At 34.9% G+C, this 24578-nt stretch overlaps 1 protein-coding gene across 10 annotated transcripts in view; it reads right to left on the reverse strand.

The window, feature by feature from the left end:
- LOC121422786 (fibropellin-1-like) overlaps positions 1-24578 on the reverse strand; it is a 49540-nt gene that overhangs the window by 15169 nt on the left and 9793 nt on the right. For 3 of the 10 annotated variants that reach the window (XM_041617981.1, XM_041617976.1, XM_041617975.1), the window contains exons 6-29: positions 23762-23875; positions 22754-22867; positions 21772-21888; positions 20755-20868; positions 18480-18593; positions 17889-18002; positions 16427-16540; positions 15343-15456; positions 13248-13361; positions 12879-12992; positions 12206-12319; positions 11973-12086; positions 11428-11541; positions 9898-10011; positions 9274-9387; positions 7944-8057; positions 7319-7432; positions 4278-4391; positions 3890-4003; positions 3398-3511; positions 2884-2997; positions 2446-2559; positions 1845-1958; positions 555-668 (exon numbers count right to left, since the gene is read on the reverse strand). In XM_041617981.1, the coding sequence (XP_041473915.1) occupies positions 555-668; positions 1845-1958; positions 2446-2559; positions 2884-2997; positions 3398-3511; positions 3890-4003; positions 4278-4391; positions 7319-7432; positions 7944-8057; positions 9274-9387; positions 9898-10011; positions 11428-11541; positions 11973-12086; positions 12206-12319; positions 12879-12992; positions 13248-13361; positions 15343-15456; positions 16427-16540; positions 17889-18002; positions 18480-18593; positions 20755-20868; positions 21772-21888; positions 22754-22867; positions 23762-23875 (2739 nt within the window). The remainder of the gene's footprint in view (positions 1-554; positions 669-1844; positions 1959-2445; positions 2560-2883; positions 2998-3397; positions 3512-3889; positions 4004-4277; positions 4392-7318; positions 7433-7943; positions 8058-9273; positions 9388-9897; positions 10012-11427; positions 11542-11972; positions 12087-12205; positions 12320-12878; positions 12993-13247; positions 13362-15342; positions 15457-16426; positions 16541-17888; positions 18003-18479; positions 18594-20754; positions 20869-21771; positions 21889-22753; positions 22868-23761; positions 23876-24578) is intronic. The other 7 variants (XM_041617977.1, XM_041617979.1, XM_041617980.1 and 4 more) reach the window with 7 other exon arrangements.

The following is a 24578-nucleotide window of genomic DNA, read 5'->3' on the forward strand; positions in this document are numbered from 1 at the left end:
TCTAAAACGAAAATAGAAAATGGGATCTTTGTATGGGATCTTCCACGACATTGTCACTTTTCAAGATTACAACCGGAAGCCCCGTTTCCTAAAGACCAGGGGGGTGTTTCACAAAGATTTAAGTATGACTTAGGTCGCACTTAAATCTCGACGCGTACATGATATGCAACGCGCAATCTTATTGATCAATACGCAGTAGTGCGCGTCATCTTGGCATGATCTGACCAATGGTGTCATGCCTTTTATACTGCGCGCAACTAGACATTTAAGTGCGACTCTAAGTCATACTTAAGTCTTTGTGAAACACGCCCCTGTTGCAATAACACACGTAACATCAGTCAATCAGATTGAAGAATTCACTTACCTTTATAACTGTTTTAGTTTTATATGATAACAAGTATATTATATGGAGTCCACACATATGGAAACAAATATGATATTCCTATTTAACTACAGTCCGTCTGGTTTGAGTTGGCTTTGTAAGTGTGACAACCAAATTAGGTAAATTCACAAGCAAATAAGGTGATATAATGAATGAAATTTGTTCTACTCACTTGAAGCGCATTGTGATCCGGTATATCCTGGTAAGCAATCACAGCTGTAACCGTTGATTTCATCCTGGCAGGTTGCTCCGTTATGACAGGGGTTACTCCCACACTCGTTTATATCTGAATAAAATTGATATACATTTTTAGTTTAAATCACTCTCAACATGTGAAATGAAAAATATAAAGCAAGTTGATATTTTCTCAAGACTGCAGCTTTTAATGGAGTAATAATTTGTTTAGCGTTAGTACATTGTTTAACTTCCTTTTCTTGCATTATGCTACACAGGTTTGGCAAATTCCCTATGCTACCGTGGTAATTACAGGTGGTTGCCATTCCAGTGCCCCCTTGCGTAAAAGTTATCATTATGGTAACTTTGCCATCCAAAGGTAACTTTCATGGAAACCTCGATTCTGAATGGCTGATGAGCATTGCTCCCAGTTATCACTGGATGGTTGAATACTATAGTAGTGACTTTTATGCGGCCCCAATTGGGAAAAGCCCAATAAAAGATATATGGGGTTAATCCTGAAATCTTTTCCCCCCTTCTTCAAGTTCCTCATAACAGCATTCAGACAAAATAACAAGAAGCGTTTCACTTTGGATATCTTCAACAATGTACTTTATATTCATCCGCAGAAGTAGCGTTGGTTATTGCACTGGCATTGTTTGAACATGCTCGTATTTTACCATCACAGAAGAATTCACTCATTTATATACTCTTTTTAGTCGCATTCTTTGCTCTCCTTGAAATCCACAGTTGCATCTCAAGATTGATAATAATAATAATGATAATAATAATAATAATAATAATGACAATAATAATAATGATAATAATAATAAAAATGATAATAATAAAATAATAATAATAATGATGATACTAATAATATAAACAATAACAATAAAATGACAATGATAATTATGATAATAATTACTTGGTTTAAAGAGGGCTTTTTGCCAAACTATTCGAAACGCAACTATCAACACCTTTAACTCGACATGCTTGAGTTCCAACTTCATCAGCATCGCTCAGTGCATTCAAGTATTTTATCCTAACGGGTATCCATGTACCCCATCCGGGTCAAATCATGCAATACAATGTGGATATGTTTTCTTGCTGAAGAAAATCAAGCCATGACCGAGATCTGAACCCGAAAACCTCTGTTTCAAAGTCCAAAGATCAATCGACTAACCACAGTCTTTCACAGAAATAAGGCAAAATTGCAAATTTAGTGATAAAAAACTAAAATCTGATATTCCAAATAATAGTAAATTGTTGCCACAAGTTTTATATATACCTTCTGCACATGTTATTCCTGTAAACCCTAATGCGCATGTGCAAGTAAATCCTCCTATTCCATCCGTACACGAAGCTCCATTAGAACAGGGGTCCTGAGCACATTCATCTATATCTGAAAGATATATATTTTTTATCAATGAGCTCCTTTGGTCAACCAGTAGTTCCTTTCTGTTGTACGAATATATTAATATTATCTTGTTTTTCAGTTGATAATTAGATTATCTATGAAGAATCAATGATTTATATAAACAACCAAAATAATTAATGAGTGTGATATCAATATAATATAAATTCCTAAGACATTACAGCTAATCCAACATAACCATTATCATTATTTACGACTTCAGGAATCGCAAGTGTAGATTGGAAATGGGGTTGTTAGGAATTCAAGGTATTCATGTTGAGGTTTCAACAGTGGACCCAACGGAAAGATGTAACTTCACAATTTTTATTTAGCGAGTTTTCATCTTTTTTAATGCGAAGATCCATTGCTTATATGAATTTGATTAAATACTGACTATATGCTGTTAATAAAAAAAAAGATTTGTGGCATTTTGTGTTCAATTCACTGACGATGTAGACCATTTTTTTTTACTTACTTGATTGACAATTAGATCCGTTGAAGCCAATGGGGCAGTCACATCGATATCCATTGATTAAGTCTGTGCAAATGCCTCCATTTTGACAAGGGTTACTGCCGCATTCATTGATGTCTGAAAAGTGTAGGAACAGAGAAAGGTGAATAAACCCCGATTTAAAAGGTCGAAAAAACCCAGCAAAGCCACCCAAAGCCACAACACAGTACACTACGCACACACATGCACTTCGCGCACGTGTATGACCAGATCAAACCGTTGGCCAGATCAAACCGTAGGTCATGACCGTGGACATGTTATACAATCTAAATTCACGTCTGTTTCATATGTCATGTCAAGAATAACACGTAACATAGCAGCATATTGATAACATCAGGCAGCACAAACAAAAACAATTACATATGCAATCTGCTGTAATCGTCGTATTTTCGAAGGTCTTACTTGATGCACAATGCGATCCAGTGTAACCAGCTACACAATCACAGCTGTAACCATTGACTTCATCCATACAGGTCGCTCCGTTTTGACAAGGAGTACTTGAACACTCGTCGATATCTGAAATAGATGGCGAACTGGAATTTAACACTGTTTTCCATGGAGCTATAATAGCTCTATGGACTTTCTAGCTCTTGATAGACAGACCAGTCACGCAAGGCATCACAACAATATAATGAACTCTAACCCCCCTTAAAAACTATGAGGTCATTTCAAGCCATCAGGTCTATAAAAGGTTTCGAAAGCGTGACTGAGACAAGGACATATTACGTAAAATTAAAATGTGAATTCGATATTACGTATGATCGCTTCAAAGCACGGTGTGGATGAGTTTTCTCATCTTCTTAATGGGCTTATTCCTCATTTCAATTACATTATTGATATATTCATGTTTTGGTAAATATTTCTGGTGTTTTCTTTAATTTACAGTCTATCCGATTATACCAAATTCATAACTTACTAAATTGGCAATTAGATCCGTTGAAGCCATTAAGGCAGTCACATCGATATTCATTGATTAAGTCTATGCAAATGCCACCATTTTGACAAGGGTTGCTGCCGCATTCATTGATATCTGAAAAAAGTGGGAACATAGAAAGGGGTATAGAAACCCGATTAAACATATTCTAATAAATGAGATTACACAATTAAAAAGTTTTCCAGTCAAGGTAAATAAAAACTACAAAATAAAATACAGGAAAAAAGGGTCAAACAAATCAGGCAAACCGACCCCACACACAACACAATCCTCTATACGAGCTATTCTTATGATAATATCAAGCACCGCAAAAGTAAAATATACTTGCAGTCTGCTGTAAATGTTGTCTTCATACCATCGGGCCTATAAAATGGTTCCTTGGTGTGACTGTGAATGTGGATAAATTATGTGAAATCATCAATAAAATATCTCTAATAGATATGACTTGATGACAAATCTGGTTAAATTACTTACTTGATGCGCAATGTGAACCAGTATAACCAGCTATACAATCACAGCTGTAACCATTGACTTCATCCATACAGGTCGCTCCGTTTTGACAGGGGGTACTTGCACATTCGTTGATATCTGAAATAGATGATGAATGGGATCTTAACATTACTTTTTATCTCTTGCTGGACAGACAGGTTGCACAAGGAATCACACCAATGAAATATACTCTAATACAAAAACGCTATTTCAAATTTCTTGCCATCGGGTCTATAAAAACGGTTTGGATAATTGACTGAGACAAGGGTTTTAATTAATGTAAATTTAATTTAATTTATGTAAAGTTAATTTATGTAAAATTAAAATGGGAATTCGATGTTTCGTATGATCTGCTGCAAAGTTTTGTTCTTACTTGATGCGCATTGTGATCCGGTATAGCCTGCTGCACAATCACAGGTGTATCCATTGATTCCATCCTGACAGGTAGCTCCGTTTTGACAGGGGGTACTCCCACACTCGTTTATATCTAAAGAAATTTAAATTAGATGATACATTGAGTTCTACACAGTCTCAGAGGGAAAAAAGTGAAGAAAAAAATGATATTCTTCAATAGTAATTTTGTAGAAATTGCTGGGGGGTGGTGCAATGTAAACCTTGTCCTTTGTATTACACAATGATAATATGATGCAACATTTATATATTCTTTACTCAATTTGTTGATTTAACCTGGCATGTACTACGACATACATACGACATTTTACCCCCAAACGCACCGTATTTCTTACTTAGCATTGGTGCACTTAGGGCAAAGTGCAATATTTGTAGAGTATCAAAATTTGGTGACGGAAATAAGCATCAGGGCATCTCTGGAAACGCGTCTACGTAGTCGTTGGCATAACAGAGTGTTTCAATTGTAGAACGATAATATGGCAGGGCCTAATAGATAATGGTAGTGCTGCAATCAACGCAAATCCGTACTCTCTCCCCATCAGGAAACTTTAATGGGATCCTTAAGTCTTCTTGACATAATTCAGACAAAATATCATGTAATCTTGAAGAAATACGAAACGATGCCGTACTCAAAATTGTTCGACCAGAGGTGTATCATTTGTTGTTGCACTGGCATTTGAGCATGCTCGCCAGAGGCGTCGATCCAGGGGGGGGGGGCAAGGGGGCGATCGTCCCACCAATTAGAATATTGGGGTGGAAAGCAAATCGTTTTGCCCCAAATGATTCTGTGCAAAAAAATTGTATTGTTACAAAAAATAATCAGCAAATTAACCAAACATGATATAAAATTTGTTTTTACGTCTATACAGCGCGTCCCAAAAAATATGTCCCTCTGATATGCGGCTTAATTACTTCCAAAAATAAAAATTATTCTCAATGAAATGTATGGATATAGGAAGCCCATCTCATGTCCTAACTTCTATAAAAATTTCATTGGTCTTGCTTCAGTGGTTTTGAATACACAGCCTATTATGTAACAGTGGTTCTTTTCAACCCATTCCAAGTTTATATGCATGCAACACTGCTTTGTGTTCTGCACTTTCTTGCATATCAACCACCTTTGACCATTCTGACCAAGGAGATTTCACCTCTATCTCCTTGTTCTGACCAAGGAATTCCCTCATCGGACCAGGAAATCTCCATGATCTAACCAGGCTCATCAAATCACAACCTTGAAGGGCAAAAACAGTATTGACAGTTCATTTCATGTTTGATAAACGGGAGATGCACAATGATTGAGACAACGGGTCATGTCTGTTTCATGCATAATTCCAACAATACTGCATTTTTGTTTTCATTACTTTTTTTTAGTTAATTAGCTACTGAGGTCAAGTTCAATAATGCAGTGTAACTTTTTAAAAGAAAAAAGTCAAAATTTTCTTTGGTATAGTTCCTTTTTGGAAAGGGTGATTAACTTGTTGATTCCCCCTTTTTCAGCTTATTGTACTCATCCATCATTCACATTTTCTTTCAAGTTGGTGCACTGATTCCCCTTATCAATCATCAAACAAACTTAATTCTTTTATGTTTCTTGTCCTTGTGAACATGCTCAAGTTTATGATTTGATGAGCCTAGATATGATTAGGGAATTATCCATGCTCAGATCCTGGATGTAAGAATGGGGGTTAACATGCCATAGACAATGAAGAAATGCATCAATGCTGCAAACTTGGAATGAGCTAAAATGCACCACTGTTACGTAACAGAGTGTGTATTCAAAACCGCTGAAGCGCGACCAATGAAATTTTCATAAAGGTTAGAACATGAAATGAGCTTTCTACTCATGAACATTTATTTGAGAATCCTACCACATTTTAGAATTAATTCAGTCCTATGTCAGAGGGACATTTTTTTGGGACGCGCTGTAGTAAAGTTCAAAATCAAGATTTCTCCGCGCGGGAAACGATTCAATCTATCATTGCAACTTTTGTTAAGATAGGCTCTACATTTGCGCAGGAATCTCAGAATATAGGCATGGAATTCATTTCTGCTAATGAGTAAAAAAAAAGTGAAAACCCATTTTTCCATAGGCGGATCAAGATGAGTTATAGATATCTCTAAATTAATTCTAACAAACTAATTTAAAAGATATTTGCGCTCGCATTGATTGTAAAACATATATTAATCCATGCATCCCATTCGTATTTACAAAAGTAAAGTGCTTAAAATGTCCACTTTTTAGACTTCAATATCAATAAATTTCGCGCTCTCAAAGGGCTTATAAGATTAATAAATAGGACAATAATATATCCACGAATTCCTTATAATCAAATTGTCCTTTTTCTTAGATTGAAATATCGACAAGTTTTATCTCCAGCTTAGGAAGAGGAATATAAAGATGGACATCATTTTCATATATGAGGACATTATGTCTTTAAAATATCCCGCTCCTAAATCTAAATAAAACTAATGATGTATCAGCTCGCGCTCGCACAATTTATTCATTGCGATCCATATCCACTTCACAATTCCCCAACACACTACTTAAAAAAATGCATGAATTTCCCTTCTTCAGATCCGAGTATATATTTTTTAAGTTCGCGCTTCGCGCTCAAATTATTGACTTTCATAATATATAAGAAATGAATTTAGAATGCCTAGAATCCAGATCGCATTATTAATATAAGAAGGGCCCCAATTACTCATCCTTTTCATGATGTGTAAAGTATTTATGGAGTTTCCAATTTTTAAGTCTGTCAATTTTTCCAGCTCGTGCTTCGTGCTCGCATCAGTTATTCAGATATCTACCTATCTTGTAAATGATTATAAAAAGTGCATAGAATTTCCAGGGATTTTTTTGCAGTCTTTAACATGTCCCTTTTCAGGCCCAGAACGTATATTTAAAAAAAATCATGCTCGCGCTTCACGTTCGCAGGAATACAGATCTCACATCCAATGCATCAAAATTCGAAAACTAAAACGAAGGTAAAAATATCTTATTACCTACTGCACATGTTATTCCCGTAAATCCTGGAGCGCACGAGCAGGTGAATCCTCCAATCCCATCCGTACACGTAGCTCCATTTAAACAAGGGCCCTGAGCACATTCGTCTATATCTGAACAAATGAAAAGAGATTACTTACATTTTACATGTACTTATCAAAAAACTTTCTTTTGCCTGATTTTTTCCCTTCTCTCTCTAGTATATACTGTGGTCATCTTCATCCTTTCAGTTGATAATTACATTCATTTGGTAATTATTGAAGAATTTATGAACTCCTCATATACTATTACAGCATGTCATGATGTAAAAATATAATAACATTACTTTCTACGAAATCATAGCAAATCCCACAAATATATACAAATACAACACTCGCAATAGTAAATTGCGGGAATTAACAGGAAACATAGAGTTGCAAGACGGTTTTTATTCAAGGTTAAAATATTAAACCCTAATGGTAAGATATAACTTCACATTTCTTATACAATGTGTTTTCATCTGTTTACACAACATTCATAGCTTAATGAGCTAGACCATGGTTCCATTCATTCATGTTTTAGAAAGGATTTGTGGAGGTTTCTTTTTTTAAATTCACTGTCTACTCGATTAGGTTTCTTACTTACTTGATTGACAATTAGATCCGTTGAAGCCAATGGGGCAGTCACATTGATATCCATTGACTTCATCTGTGCATAAGCCGCCATTTTGACAAGGGTTGCTGCCACACTCATTAATGTCTGGAAAAGGTTTGGACATACATGAAAGAAAAAAAAAACACGCCATAAAACCTGTTTTAAGATATTGCAAAACCTGGCTTAAGATATTTATTTAAAAAAATAGGATATTACAAAATAATAATCTTATTTGATAACGTTCTACGATGAGGTAAAATGAATAAAATCTCCAAAAACGTTTGAAAAATAATAATCTATAATTGCAATATCGTAGAATTGGGGAGTGCTGCAATGTTTTCTTCGTATTTTTATTACGCAATGGTATAATATAATACTACATTAATTTATTCTTAGTAATTTGGTTGATTAAACCTGGCGTGTACTATGACATGCATACAATATCTAATGCAAAATTTACCACCCCCCAAAAAAGGCTATATTTCCTTCTTAGCGTTGGTTCGCTTTTGGGAAAATTGCAATATGTTCACAGTGCCAAAATTTAGTGTCGGAAATAAACATCAGTACATCTTTGGCAACCCATCCATGTAGTCGTTGGCATAACGGAGTGTTTGAATTGTAGGACGATAATAAGGCAGGGCCTATAACTGACAATGGTAGAGCTGCAATCAACGCGAATCCATACTCTCTCCGCATCAGGAACTTCGACGGGCTCCTTAAAATTCTTTATATTGAAATTTAGACAAAATATATCCTAAACTTGCTATACAAAACGATGTGCTACCAAAATATCATTTGAGCATGCTCGCATAACTTTTCATTTTTTCTCAATTAACCATCTTCCAAGAATACAAACATATATAGCTCCCTGTTATCCGACATATCACCCTTTACTTGTCGCTTCCTAAACTTTCTTGAATGCAAAGGTTGAATCTATGAAGTGTCACAGAACCAATGCGAATATAGAAAAGGCATTTTTGAAAGATGGAATATAATATCTAACACTCAATACTTCAACATTCGAGATTTGAAACAATAGTAAAGAAATGTCTCAATGTCTATGCACTCTTGAAAATATTGGTTAAAATTGCTCCATAAGGGTGATTATGTGCCCAACCGACATTGGGCATTGGAGGGGGGCATTTTTATTTATCCAACGTGATGAAAATTATAAAGTGATTGCTGCTTATTATTTTTTTTTACCTTATCGGACAATATGCTCCCGCATTGGGTAAAATATTGCTCCAAATTGGTTGGACACACATTCAATTACTCTCATGGGGGTAAAAATTTTACCCAATATTCTTTACAGTGTACTTACCTGTTGAACATGTTGTTCCTGTAAACCCTGGTGCGCATGTGCAAGTAAATTCTCCAATCCCATCCGTACACGTAGCTCCATTAAAACAAGGGTCCTGAGCACATTCGTCTATATCTGAACAAATGTAAAGAGATTACTTACATTTTACATGTACTTATCAAAAAACTTTCTTTTGTCTGATTTTTTTTCCTTTCTCTCTCTAGTATATACTGTGGTCATCTTTTCAGTTGATAATTACATTCATTTGGTAATTATTGAAGAATTTATGAACTCCTCAGATACTATTACAGAATGGCACGATGTAAAAACTAACATAACATTATTTTCTACGAAATCATAGCAAATCCAACAAATATATACAAATACAAAACTCGCAATAGTAAATTGCGGAAATTAACAGGAAACATATAGAGTTGCAAGACGGTTTTTCTTCAAGGTTAAAATATTGAACCCTAATGGTAAGATGTAACTTCACATTTCTTATACAATGTGTTTTCATCTTTTTACACAACATTCATAGTTTAATGAGCTAGACCATGGTTCCATTCATTCATGTTTTAGAAAGGATTTGTGGAAGTTTCTTTTTTTTAATTCACTGTCTACTCGATTAGGTTTCTTACTTACTTGATTGACAATTAGATCCGTTGAAGCCAATGGGGCAGTCACATTGATATCCATTGACTTCATCTGTGCATAAGCCGCCATTTTGACAAGGGTTGTTGCCACACTCATTAATGTCTGGAAAAGGTTTGGACATAAATAAAAGAATTTAAAAAAAAATACGTTATAAAACCTGTTTTAAGATATTGCAAAACCTGGCTTAAGATATTTATGAAATAAATAGGATATTACAAAATAATAATAATAATAATTAGACTTATATTGCGCCAAATCCTCTCTGTAGAGTGCTCAAGGCGCTTTATAGAAAATTATAAAAGAAATTTTAGAAGAAATTAAGAAGAATTGAACAGAAATGTTTTGAGGTAATTTTTGAAAGTTTCAGAAGTCAAGCACTGTTTGATGTTGTGAGAGAGACTATTCCATAGCTTAGAGGATGAGTAAACAAATGATCTTATTCGGTAACATTCTACGATGAGGTAAAATGAATAAAATCTCCAAAAACATTTGAAAGATAATAATCTATAATTGCAATATCGTAGAATTGGGGGAGTGCTGCAATGTTTTCTTCGTATTTTTATTACGCAATGGTAATATGATACTACATTAATTTATTCTTAGTAATTTGGTTAATTAAACCTTGTGTGTACTATGACATGCATACAATATCTAATGCAAAATTTACCCCCCCCCCCCGAAAAAAGTGCTATATTTCCTTCTTAGCGTTGGTTCGCTTTTGGGAAAATTGCAATATGTTCACAGTGCCAAAATTTAGTGTCGGAAATAAACATCAGTACATCTTTGGCAACCCATCCATGTAGTCGTGGGCATAACAGAGTGTTTCAATGGTAGGACGATAATAAGGCCAATGGTAGAGCTGCAATCAACGCGGATCCATACTCTCTCCGCATCAGAAATTTCGATGGGCTCCTTAAAGTTCTTCATAATGAAATTCAGACAAATTATCTCCTAAACTTGCAAGAATACGATACGATGTGCTGCTAAAAATATAATTTGAGCATGCTCGCATAACTTTTCATTTTTTCTCAATTAACCATCTTCCAAGAATACAAACATATATAGCTCCCTGTTATCCGACATATCACCCTTTACTTGTCGCTTCCTAAACTTTCTTGAATGCAAAGGTTGAATCTATGTAGTGTCACAGAACCAATGCGAATATAGAAAAGGCATTGTTGAAAGATGGAATATAATATCTAACACTCAATACTTCAAAATTCGAGATCTGAAACGATAGTAAAGAAATGTCTCAATGTCTATGCACTCTTGAAAATATTGGATAAAAATGCTCCATAAGGGTGATTATGTGCCCAACCGACATTGGGCATGGGGGGGGGGGTCATTTTTTATTTAACCAACGTGATGAAAATTCTAAAGTAATTGCAGCTTTTTTTTAAACCTCATTGGACAATATGCTTCCCGCATTGGGTAAAATATTGCTCCTGATTGATTGGACACATAATTACTTTCATGGTGGTAAAAATATTGTCCAATATTATTTTACAGTGTACTTACCTATTGAACATGTTGCTCCTGTAAACCCTGATAAACAAATACAAGTGAATCCTCCAATCCCGTCCGTACACGTAGCTCCATTGAAACACGGGTCTTGGGCACATTCGTCTATATCTGAAAAAACCCAGCTTACTTATCAATGATTCTTCATTGTTTTGTTTCTTCCCCTCTCTTGAATATATTGTGGTTATTTTTTCTTTTAGCTGATGATTACATTTACTTGGCAATTATTAAAGATTTTAAGAACTCTTTAAATAATTAAAGGAATTCATGATTGAGAAGCTGACATAACATTACTAAGAAATTAAAACCAATCCCACAAATATATACCAATTCAAGAACAACAATAGTACATTGGTAACTGAAATGTTGGAGTTGTACAAATGCCGCCATTTTGACAAGGGTTACTGCCGCATTCATTGATGTCTGAAAAGAGTGGGAACATAGAAAGGGGTATAAAAATGAATATATTTATGTGTAGGAAAGGATTTTCGAAGTTTTCTTCAATTCACTGTCTACCCGATTATACCGAATCTATAACTTACTTGATTGACAATTAGTTCCGTTGAATCCATTGAGGCAGTCACATCGATATCCATTGATTTCATCTATGCAAATGCCACCATTTTGACAAGGGTTACTGCCGCATTCATTGATGTCTGAAAAGAGTGGGAACATAGAAAGGGGTATAAAAATGAATATAGTTATGTGTAGGAAATGATTTTCGAAGTTTTCTTCAATTCACTGTCTACCCGATTATACCGAATCTATAACTTACTTGATTGACAATTAGTTCCGTTGAATCCATTGAGGCAGTCACATCGATATCCATTGATTTCATCTATGCAAATGCCACCATTTTGACAAGGGTTACTGCCGCATTCATTGATGTCTGAAAAGAGTGGGAACATAGAAAGGGGTATAAAAACCCGATTAAACTTATTGTAATAAATGCGGAAATTATTTTTAAAAAGTCAAAGTTGATTAATAAAAGTAGAATACAAGAAATACAGGTCAAATAAACAAGAAAACCGACCCACACCCACAACACACACAAATCAAACTTTACGAACTGTTCTACCATATGTCAAGATCATGGCAATATTACACAAACTAAATTCATGTCTGCTAGATATGTAATGTCACAGTGAACATTAAACTTAGTACAAAAATATCAAGCATCGCAAAAGTAAAACATAGTTGCAATCTGCTGTAATTGTTTAATGTAAAAACGCTGTTTAAAATTTTAAGCACGTTGTTTAAGCCCTTCACTCAAACAACTATTGTTTAAAAACTTTTTAACAACTTTATTTTTTTTAAAGACTGTTTTAACTTTTTAAATAAGTTATTTAAACCGTTTTCATAATTAAAAAAATGTTTGAATAACTTGTCATAGTGACAGGCTTAAACAACATCTTTTTTTTACTGTGTTGTCTTTGCAAAGCTCTTACTTGATGCGCAATGTGATCCAGTGTAACCAGCTACACAATTACAGATGTAACCATTGACTTCATCCATACAGGTCGCACCATTTTGACAGGGGTTACTCCCACACTCGTCGATATCTGGAATAGATGACGAATTCTAACTTAACATTGTCTTTCTAGCTCTTGACAGACAGACAGGACTGTAAGTCACGCAAGGAATTAAAACGATGTAAATGACTCAGATGAAAACTATTTGATTATTTCGAATTTCATACCATCGGGCCTATAAAATGGTTCCTTGGTGTGACTGTGAATGTGGATAAATTATGTGAAATCATCAATAAAATATCTCTAATAGATATGACTTGATGACAAATTTGGTTAAATTCTTACTTGATAGGCATTGTAATCCGGTATAACCAGCTACACAAACACAGGTGAAACCATCGACTCCATCCACACAGGTCGCTCCGTTTTGACAGGGGGTACTTGCACATTCGTTGATATCTGGGGAAATCAAAATTTGTTTTTTTCCCAAGTAGTCTCGGAAACTACTTTTTCTTCAAAAATAATGTTTGTAGAGTTTATTTGAGGAGTGGTGGAAAATTATATAACTTCTTCTTTTGTATAACACAATGATGATATCTTGCTTCATTTATTGTGTGCAGTCTTGACTCGTTCCGGGGATTAACATCCAACACAAAAGTTCAATACAAAAATCTAATCTTGCTATAGATTTTGACATGTTATTCAAAAGCATATATTATATTTCATTGCCTTTTTATTTTCTTTCATTTCTTCTTAAAACTTCTTAGATCCAAGATCCCAAGCCCGACATCTGTACGCTAACAGGGAACAAGGGAGTAGTCCTTAAGACAGAAGTTTTGATTATATATCAGCTCTATTTCTGCGAAAATACTAGGTACTACGTTCACATACTAGAATAATAATGCAAGCGCGAAGCGCAAGTTTATTTTGTTGTTATTTCCTAAAAATAAGACAATTTGATGACTCTTGTTTTTTTTGTATTATTTCGAATTTTTCCACTATCTTAGATTTCAGTTCTCATTTCAATTGTACAATGGTCACTTATTTTACATAATGAACCGGGATAAAGAATACTAACTAATCCGTTATCATGTGTCCCTACAATATTACCATCATGATAATGATAATAATGCACTCCCTCCTTATCAACGTGATCGTATTATACTTGTCACATGATTTGTATGGTTCATCATAAATATTACGATATTCGACCGCAAATAATAACAAAATGGGGGATAACACAGGCCATACTAAAACATAAATCTTTAGGGGGCATATTCTCAATATCCCCGTGATCTTCATAAAATTCTTTATAACACCATTCCTACAAAATGGTAGCTAATTTTGCAAGATCACGAGATAATACGCTATTGAAAACCTTAACAAAATGCACTTAAAGGGGAATCCAACCCAAATAAAAACTTGTTTTTATAAGGAAAAGAAAAATCAGACAAGTTGATAGCTAAAAGTTAGAACAATATTGGACAAACAACAAGAAAGCTAAAATTTTTTAAAAGTTGTAAATATTGGTAATCACTATACCCATGGAGACTTCAAATTGGCCACATATGGGATGTCATAGTGATGTAAGGCAAGGACTACTCTTCCATGTACTCCAATGCATATTATGGCTAAATTATCATTTTTCCCAAAAGTTTTATTTCAAATTATATTTTTCTGTCATGAGGACATAAAACAATATACTACCTGGGTTATATTTAGATTACAGCCCCAGGGTAATGGGCACTTGGGAGAAAACCACAAATCCCTGATAATAAAGTACATGGCCTATGGGAAAGTTGTCCTTGCCCCTTGTCATAATTTACTTACCCAGTTGCCAATTTGAAATCTACATAGTATTAGTGATCTCAATTTTAAAACAGCAATAACTTTCTTATTGCTTGTCCGATTTCTTTCAAACTTTCACCATCCTGTTTAATTTATTTTTCTCCTTCCCAACACACCATTTTATGGCCAAGGCTGGATTCCCCTTTAATGCTCGTCCACAGACGCATCGTAAGCTTGCAACAACTTTCATCATCTTATTTACCGTCTTCTAAGAATGTAAATATAAAAACCTCCCTCATTCCACCCTTCACTTGTCGCATCTTTAACGCTCTTTAAAGCATTAGTTGCATTTAAGTAGTATCAATGGGTAAATCTACCAACTGCACATGTTATTCCTGTAAACCCTGGTGCGCATGTGCATGAAAATCCTCCAATCCCATCCGCACACGTAGCTCCATTAAAACATTAAGATGGTGAATGGGAACTTAACATTGTCTTTCCAGCTCTTCATAGACAGACAATTCACGCAAAAAAAGACCTAAAAGCGGTTTTCTTGGGGTGACTGCAAATGTGGATACATTATGTGAAATCAAGCATGAATTACATATCTATAGTAGATGTGACTTGATGCCAAATTTGGTTAAATTCTTACTTGATAGACATTGTAATCCGGTATAACCAGCTACACAAACACAGGTGAAACCATTAACTCCATCCACACAGGTCGCTCCGTTTCGACAGGGGGTACTCGCACATTCGTTGATATCTGGGGAAATCAAAATTTGATTTTTTTTTTGCCTAGTAGTCTCGGAAACTACTTTTTCTTTAAAAGTAATATTTGTAGAATTTGTTTGTGGAGTGGTGGAAAATTATATAACTTCTTCTTTTGTATAACACAATGTCGATATTTTGCTTCATTTATTGTGTGCAGTCTTGACTCGTTCCGGGGATTAACATCAAATGTCTATGTCCTGTTTAGTGTCGGTACGGTTTCGTGAAAAGGGCAATGTTTTGACTGCACAAAAGCATGGGCGTCGATCAGTTATCATGGTTGGGGGTGACTGACACAATTTTTTCTCTCTGTGAAGGTTTTTTCTTTTTCAGTTTACTTTAGAGGAAGGGGGTGTAATTAAATTTTTAGGGGACAGACACTTCGTAAATGTCGAAATAACAAAATAAATGAGCGTGAGCGAGGTGAGCAAAGAAATGTTTAGACATTTTTAATACACAAATCTAATTTTGTTATAGACTTTGACATGCTATTCAAAAGCATATATTATATTTCACCGATTTTTTATTTCCTTTCTTTTCTCCTTCTTAAGACTTCTTAGATCCATGGCCTAAAGGGGAAGAAGGGAGTAGTACTTAAAATATTTATAATCATATAATAGCTCTATTTCTACGACAAGGACAGGCACTACGAAAATATACTAGATCAATATTGCAAGCGCGAAGCGCAATTTGATCTTTATCAATTTCGTAAAAATAACACAATTTGAGGACTCTTGTCGGTTTCGTTGTTATTTCGAAATTTCCACTCGTTTTAAATTTCAGTTCTCGTTTGAGTTGTACAATCGCCATGGACATGTTATAAAAACTAGAATCACGTCTGCTAGATATGTAATATCAATAGCAACATATAACATAAATGAATTTATATAATAACAATATCAGGCATCCCCAAAATAGAACATAGATTCAAGCTGCTGTAATCGTTGTATTTGTGAAGGTCTTACTTGATGTGCAATGTGATCCAGTGTAACCAGCTACACAATCACAGGTGTAACCATTGACTCCATCCCTACAGGTCCCTCCATTTTGACAGGGGGTACTTGCACATTCGTTAATATCTGAAATAGATTATAAATGTGAAATTAGCATTGATTTTTTAGCTCTTGTTAGATAGAATATTAATGATAGCAGACACATCAACGAACTTGTTAAAATTACATTCAGTTGGGTATCTAAAACTGTTTTCGATGGCGTGACTGCGACAATGGATACATTATCTAAATACAATGTGAATTAGATATATCTGATGTATATGATCCCCTGCAAAGTTTTGTTCTTATGTGAAGCGCATTGTGATCCGGTATAGCCTGCTGCACAATCACAGGTGTATCCATTGATTCCATCCTGACAGGTAGCTCCGTTTTGACAGTGGTTACTCCCACACTGTTTATATCTTAAGAAATTGAAAGTAGATGAGACAATCAGTTCTGCAAAGTCTCTGAGAAAAATAAGTTCAAAAATATTTTCTTTAATTGCATTTTTTAAAGATTTTTGTTGAGTATGGTGCAGTGGTTAATTTTTTGTTTTGTATTGCAAAATGGTAATACGGTGTTATACTTATGTATTCGTGATTAATTTGTTTAATTAAAGCTGGCATGAACATTACTGTGACATGAATACGACACTAAATGCAAATATTTTTACCCCACAATGGATTAAGTACCGTATTTCCTCCTTCGCATTGGTGCGCTTTGTGGGTAAATGCAATATTTTAACAGTGCAAACATTTTGAGACGGACATGAACATCAGGGCCTCGTCTTGCAAAGAGTTACGATTGATCCGATCAATCGTAACTATGGAAAGACAGCAATATCAACATATAAAATGCATATTTGTTCAAAATATTTTATAGAATTAATGTATATTCATACATTCACTGTTTCACTTTATAATTTAGCATGCTTCTTTTTGTTTTCAATGGACACTGAGCAAATTTCAAAAAGAAAAAGTAATGACGTTGATGGATTTCTATATACTTGATTGGATCAATCAAAACTCTTTTTAAGACGGGACGCAGGACATCTTTGAAGACCCATCTATGTTGTCGTGGACACAACAAGTTGTTTTCATTGTAGGACTATAAAAAAGGCAGGGCCTTTTAGATGATTGTAGAGCTGCGATCAACGCCAATCCAATCTCATCCAGTCTTGAAAGAATAAAAAAAGACAACGATGCGCTACTAAAAATGTTCGGCCAAAGACGCATTTTTGGTTGTTGAAGTCGTATTTGAGCATGTTCGCGTCACTTTTTATGATTCGTCCCAATTTACTATTTTCCAAGAATATAGCTATAAGAACTCCTTCACTTATCGCATCCTAAAATGTCAAAGTTGTAATTACGAAATATCTCACACCAAAAAATCGAAATCTAATACGAGAGTAAAATGTCTCAATGTCTATACTTACCTACTGAACATGTTGTTCCTGTAAATCCTGGTGCACACGAGCAAGTGAATCCTCCAATCCCATCCGTACACGTAGCTCCATTAAAACAAGGGTCCTGAGCACATTCGTCTATATCTGAAAAAATGAAATGACTTACTTATCAATGATTCTTCTTTGCTTGGGTTTTTCTTCCTCTCTCTTGTATATACTGTGGTAATCTTCCTTCTTTCAGCAAATAATTGCATTTATTTAGCAATTATTAAATAACCTACATGAACTCTAAAAATAATCAACATAGTTCATGATTGAGAAACAATAATTCCATACAAATCTTAAAACTGCAGTGATTTAGTAACAGAAGTTTTGGAGTTGCATCAAATTAATCGCAATACTTACTTCGAGGTTATGATATTGAACCAAATTGGTAAGATACGACTTCACAGTTGTTTTTCAAACTTCGTTCAAATCCCCCCCCCCCCCCACGTCGCTCAATGGTCTACTCCATGGTTTCCATTACAAGCTCAATATATCCCTCCACTGGTTTTGGAAAAAGTTTGAGGCATTTTTTTTGTAATTCAATGTCTATCCAGTTATAAAAATGTTTCCGCTTACTTGATTGACAATCAGATCCGTTGAAGCCATTGAGGCAGTCACATCGATATCCATTGATTTCATCTATGCAAGTGCCACCATTTTGACAAGGGTTACTGCTACACTCGTTAATGTCTGAAAAGAGTTTGGACATACAAAAATATAAAAAAAAACGGTGCAAAATATTAATACTATTAAGGATATTACAAACTGATAAACTTATTTGACAACATTCTAATTTGGAAAATAGAATCTTCAAAGTAGAACAAGGGAAATTAAAGTAAAAAAAAAGAAAAGAAACCTACACACCTCGTTACCACACACACACACAAACACATTAAATTAGGATAGATTAAACTGAACCAATTTTGCCCTTTATTATAATCATTGACGTGCTTTAAATGTCAAAATTAATATTACTTTATGAAATATCAGACATTGCCAAAAAAGTAACGAACGAAATATATATGCAATCTGCTGCAATCGTTTTATTTTCGGAGGTCTCACTTAATGTGCAATGTGAACCATTGTAACCAGCTACACAATCACAGATGTAACCATTGACTTCATCGAGACAGGTCGCACCATTTTGACAGGGGGTACTCGCACATTCGTCGATGTCTAAGATAGATGACAAGTGAGATTTCCATAATTACCAGTTACAACGTTTCATGAAAGGACGTGTTGAACGTTTTCTCTAACAAGTCTTTTTTGATCCGACAGTTGCTATACAGGTAGTAACAGTGCCTCTCAGCCAATCAGAATCAGGGAAAATTTTCAGTTCTGACAACTTGTCAGACAAAAATGTTGATGAAACGCTCCCCGGGTGTCACACTGACCAATAAACTAGACAAATCAGAGCTATTTTGGTTATTTAAAATCATTCTGGGAGGTCCGTTTTAAGAGCTGTTTCGTAGTTCTGACGGCCACATTGTTATGACTACGTGAAAAAGCAAAGAGATGAAATATCTTTTGATTGTATGAATTGCTTTACGATAAAGTTAATAGGGAGATCCGCACTGAGACGCAGAACGCTTTCTAGCACATAGAAATTGTATTACCATTAGCATCCAAGGCGTTATGTCGAAAATTTGTGAATTTAAAGCAACAGAGCCGCCCTGGACCTTGGACAAACGACAAATTTGTAATATTTTGTCATCTCCAAAACTTACGACGAAACTACTTTTCCGGTTCGCAAATTGTTCGACAAAGTCATCCCAACTGTCCATTAGGATTTGATTTGCATTCCAAATACTTTATTCTCTTCTTGAATTTGTACAGTGTCGCGGTGCAGAACTCTTCTACTGCGTTCTTACTGGGTCTGCATTGTGACCCAGTGTAATCTACTGCGTAATCACAACTGTAAGCGTTGATTTGATCCACACATGTGGCGCCATTGTCATAGAGGCTACTGTCACATTTATTAACATATAGAACTAAGAGAAGATCGTTTTATGTCTGGTCTTTGGCTTTTCATTTAGTCAAGATTCTCAATATATCGATTACATCATTAAATTAACTGCTCTTACTACAAATGCTTCGTATTCAAAAACAGAACGGGGTAGTCATGTTCTTGGTCACCATATAACAACTTGGCAGCTCCACGAAAAAGTTAAAATACATAGCAAATCCCCTAAAGGATAACATTAATGATAACCTTACCATACCATACGGATCAGAACAAGCTTATATTTTCTCATGATCGCAACCACCATTGATCCCTAAGAAAATTGAACCAGTATTGAAATAGTATCAGTAATTTTGATAACTAATCTATGGTGGCTTATGGGGCGATACCCTTGGTGAAAAATTAAAGGGACAAAATAGAGCAAACGTATCTTTTCTTTAAGTTTGAAATTACCAATATCTTCTTTTGGAATGGTACACGTTAATGGTACTAGATTACACGTAATGGAATATTTTGTTAGGAAAAATTTATTCTTATTTGTTAAAGTTGTTATCGCATTTTCTCAGTTCCGAGGTTGCCTGAAGCAGCCGAAGGAATTTCTATGGTTCAAATTGACGGGACAATGCAATTTGATAGCCCAAAAGATTAAGCTATAAGGCAATTAAGCTATATGGCAATTACTTATTAATTTCTTTCGACTATTTTTGAGCCTGGATTTCAACAAATTACTACATATTCCCCATGAAATAATTGACAGACTGGCTTGAATAATAAGCAATTATTGGTAAGACGTATCGAGTGTCGAATCTTTTAATGTAGCGCAATTTCATCCCTTGCTAGCCCGTGTTACTTTTCTTCGATTCTTTATTACGACTTTGAAACTCTTACTTGATTGACAAGTTGTTCCGTTGAAACCCGATGGGCAATCACATGTAAATCTGTTGATCTCATTCGAACATGCTCCTCCGTTTCGACAAGGGTTGCTTGCGCATTCATTGATATCTGAAATTAAGATTTTAATAATTTAGACATTCATCGCTTCCTGATAATTCAGATATCACATTTAGAGTTTGCACATATCACAAGAGAAAAAAATCATAGCTGTGATGGATTTTACAATTCTCATCACAGCTCATTATGATTAAAAAAAAGAACATCCATGACCATTCTTACCTCTGTGCCGCTGCCATCACAAGTATCATTACACTGCCATGATCACCCATCCCATAGGAACGGTTACCTCTATATATAACTTCAGATTGGGTTATGAGGCTCAATCCACTTCTTGATAAAAAAAAGAAGTAACCCTTATTCCGTAAAAAAAATCGAATAAAATCTTTATCAATCAATTTATAAATCAATTGAGTAAACAGTGGAAACCAAGAGGAATATTGAAAAGTTTGGTTATGATACTCTCTGCACCTGTTTTTCTGAGTACCTATCCCAGTTCGGACTTACTAGTGTACAGGCACTAACTGCTTCGAAACAGTAAAAGAACAACTGGGGTCTGTTACAAAATCAGGTGACAATCAACCACGACGTCGGAAATATGTATAAATCCATCTTAACTTGATTTTTATCATACATGAGGGCATAGGGACTTTGGTTGTTGTATCGAAAACAACTGATTATGAATTGTGAGAACAGTGGAAATATTTCCAGTATGTACACCAAAACAAATGATCGCAATAGAGTTTAACATACAAACATTTCCTGCTCACAGCTTAAACCTAGGTTCCTTTGCCATAATGTTGTCTTAATAAAGCCATGATAAATCACTAAGACAAAGTGCGCAATAGCATTCCCGAATATTGACTCGATTGGCTGATTATGCAGTTGGTTTGTGCTGCATTTAGGATGTTCCATTCAGTTTTGAATGATTTCCCGCCTGATAATCGTACGTACCTTCCCGACAGGTTGGTCCGGTAAAACCAGGAGCACAGGTACACATGTAGGTGTTCAGATTGCCTTCCGTGCACGTTCCTCCATTTCTACAAGGTTCGCTCGCACATTCTGGGATATCTGATAGATCAAACAGATTAAACACACTCTTCAATTTCTTAGCAATCACAAAGTGATTTCGATCAATAATCAACTAAACCGTCCAAGTGTCAGCAGGAACAAATGATTGCGATAGAAGATGACAATCTATACAGCCGTTAGCACAGCTTTCTGTCAGTAGCCGGGTATTTTCTTTTCAATCAATAATAATACACGCCCCTCTTGTACTTTCCTGTGTTGCTCATATTCAGCACAATCGGCTTTGAACCTAGTTTCCACCATTTGACAACATTGGGCTTATCGCAACACAAGGCCAAAATATATTTGGTATAACAAAATACTCGCTGTAGAGAAGTTCGATTCGAAATCTTTGACTGCTGCAACAACTCAATTTTCGTTTTAAATTTGCAAAGCTGGCATCCTCATTGCCCAATTAACACCAGGTCGTAAGTTTCGGACCAGATTTTCATAGTGTGTTCATTACTAATTTGAATCATTTTAATTCTGCAGTAAAGGGTGTTAACCAATGAAATGAAATGAGAAGAAAATTTTAAAAGGAGTCGGCCAATTAAGCTATTATCTTTGTCACGAAATTTTAACCAGAAAAAAATCACCTGTCATTCTAAAATATATCGGTGAATTTGGAAAAAAAAACATGGTTAAAAATAACATGTACTAAACTTCTCTTTTTTCCTGATTAGTTTTCTCTTTTCGTCCCCACGTCTTACTGAGCCAAATGTTTCACACCCAAAGGGAGGCGCCACTGTAATGCAGCTGGGACGACCTCTCCCCTTTGAGGGTTGAAAAAATGAATAATACGGTGATATATTATAAAGGGAAAATTGAGGGACGAAAATGAAAGAAATTATAATAATAAGATACTTACCAGTGTCACATCTGGTTCCCGTCAAACCAAGATCACATATGCATTTAAATTGGTTAACCAAATCTCTGCATCGACCACCGGGCGTACACGGATTGGACGCGCATTCATCGATATCTGCGACGAATAGGGAATAAATGGGAAATCGATTAACACAATGGAACCCAAAGCCTTATCAGAACAACAACCACTTTGACAAACTTCTTTATCAATTACCAGTATCCTTGCTTAATCGAAAACTCATCACCAGCATGAGTAAAAGCATTTTCATAGGCCTATTTTCACCATGAATACCTTCTTGTATCATAATACTACCATAATGCAACCAATATCAAATATTTTAGTATCATTTTGATTCAACCATGATGCCTTCCTCTGAGTGAGCATACGGACAGAATCCTGTTTATATAATTTTATGATGTATGATATTAATTTCTATACTATTTAAATCGAACAGAATTGTCTTATTGTAACTAAATCTAAAATACGAGGCTCGCTTACTTTTTTTCAATGTACACTATATATAAGAAATACAAATTAAGAGATTCATAATCCTGATAATGTGAAACACGTACAATGATATCTCTTATTTGATTATAGTCCAAGTTATAGTAAACAATTGATAAGACGCAGTGATCTGATTGATTCATCAAGGAGGTAAATAAGAACAGTGTGTGGACATTTAGAATTATTATCGCCTATTCCTTTTACATCAAAGTCATTTTCATTTTCATGCACTTGGTGTGCACCAGATACTAGAGTTTCTGATTAATATTTTGAAGCGCCCTTGAAAGAAACTTAATGATTATTCGAACGGTTTGCACTAGAAATAGTTAGCTTTTTTTCCTGAACAGTTATTGTGTATATTTTCGACAATATTATTTTATGTACTCTAGAAAATATATTTGTAACTATTATTTTTCATTATTTTCATTTTTTGTGTCACTATCTCAATCCCCATCATTTTAATTGCCATCATCGTCGTCATCATCGCCATCATCTTGGTCTTACCTACTTCGCACTCCGTCCCGGTGTAGCCTGGTGCGCATGAGCAAGAATATCCACCAATCCCGTCATGACACGTAGAACCATGTTGACAGGGGTTCGGTGTACATTCATCTATATCTGAATATCACGAATATACAATAACCATAACCTTTCCATAATAACGTACAGTCGAGTTACACTAACAACATAATATCAGGTAATTTTAGGTTTTTATACATGTATTCATATACTTCAATGCACCATAGATAAGTTATTGAAAAAAAAAACGATTTGCATTATTTCATCTTAGCATCAACTCATTACGTCAGACGTCTAGGTTATATATATCATAATATCAATGATTTTTCCCCACACGTTGGGTTTAGTTAGACCAGTGTATTTTTAGTGTAAATTACTTATGATACATGGATAACATCCAAGAAAACTTAAACATGTTAAAAGCCTTTAATATTAAATTTATCTACAGGTTATTCTTGTAAAACTCTTTCGGACAAGATGGTCTATTTGCAAATAAAGTCTTAACTAATGATGTAAATCAACAAACTGTCTATAGATCTAAAAATGTTGAATATCATTATATGATGTTATGATGATAGACATAAAAAGGCTTTGTTTGAGAGAAAAAAATCACTAATAAAAGGGGAATGTTTTATTTTATTTGTTCTATTTTATCATTTTTGGTTCTTCAACGTTAGCATTTGTGAGAAAAAAGAAACAATCGAGAGTATTGTATTATACGAATAAGATACACGGATATCGGGAAAGTGGGGTTTGTATTAAGCTCGTCGAAAATTAAATGTCAAAGTGACATACAGTACTT

The sequence above is a fragment of the Lytechinus variegatus genome, chromosome 10 (assembly GCF_018143015.1).
Source record: "Lytechinus variegatus isolate NC3 chromosome 10, Lvar_3.0, whole genome shotgun sequence".
Taxonomy (NCBI): domain Eukaryota; kingdom Metazoa; phylum Echinodermata; class Echinoidea; order Temnopleuroida; family Toxopneustidae; genus Lytechinus; species Lytechinus variegatus.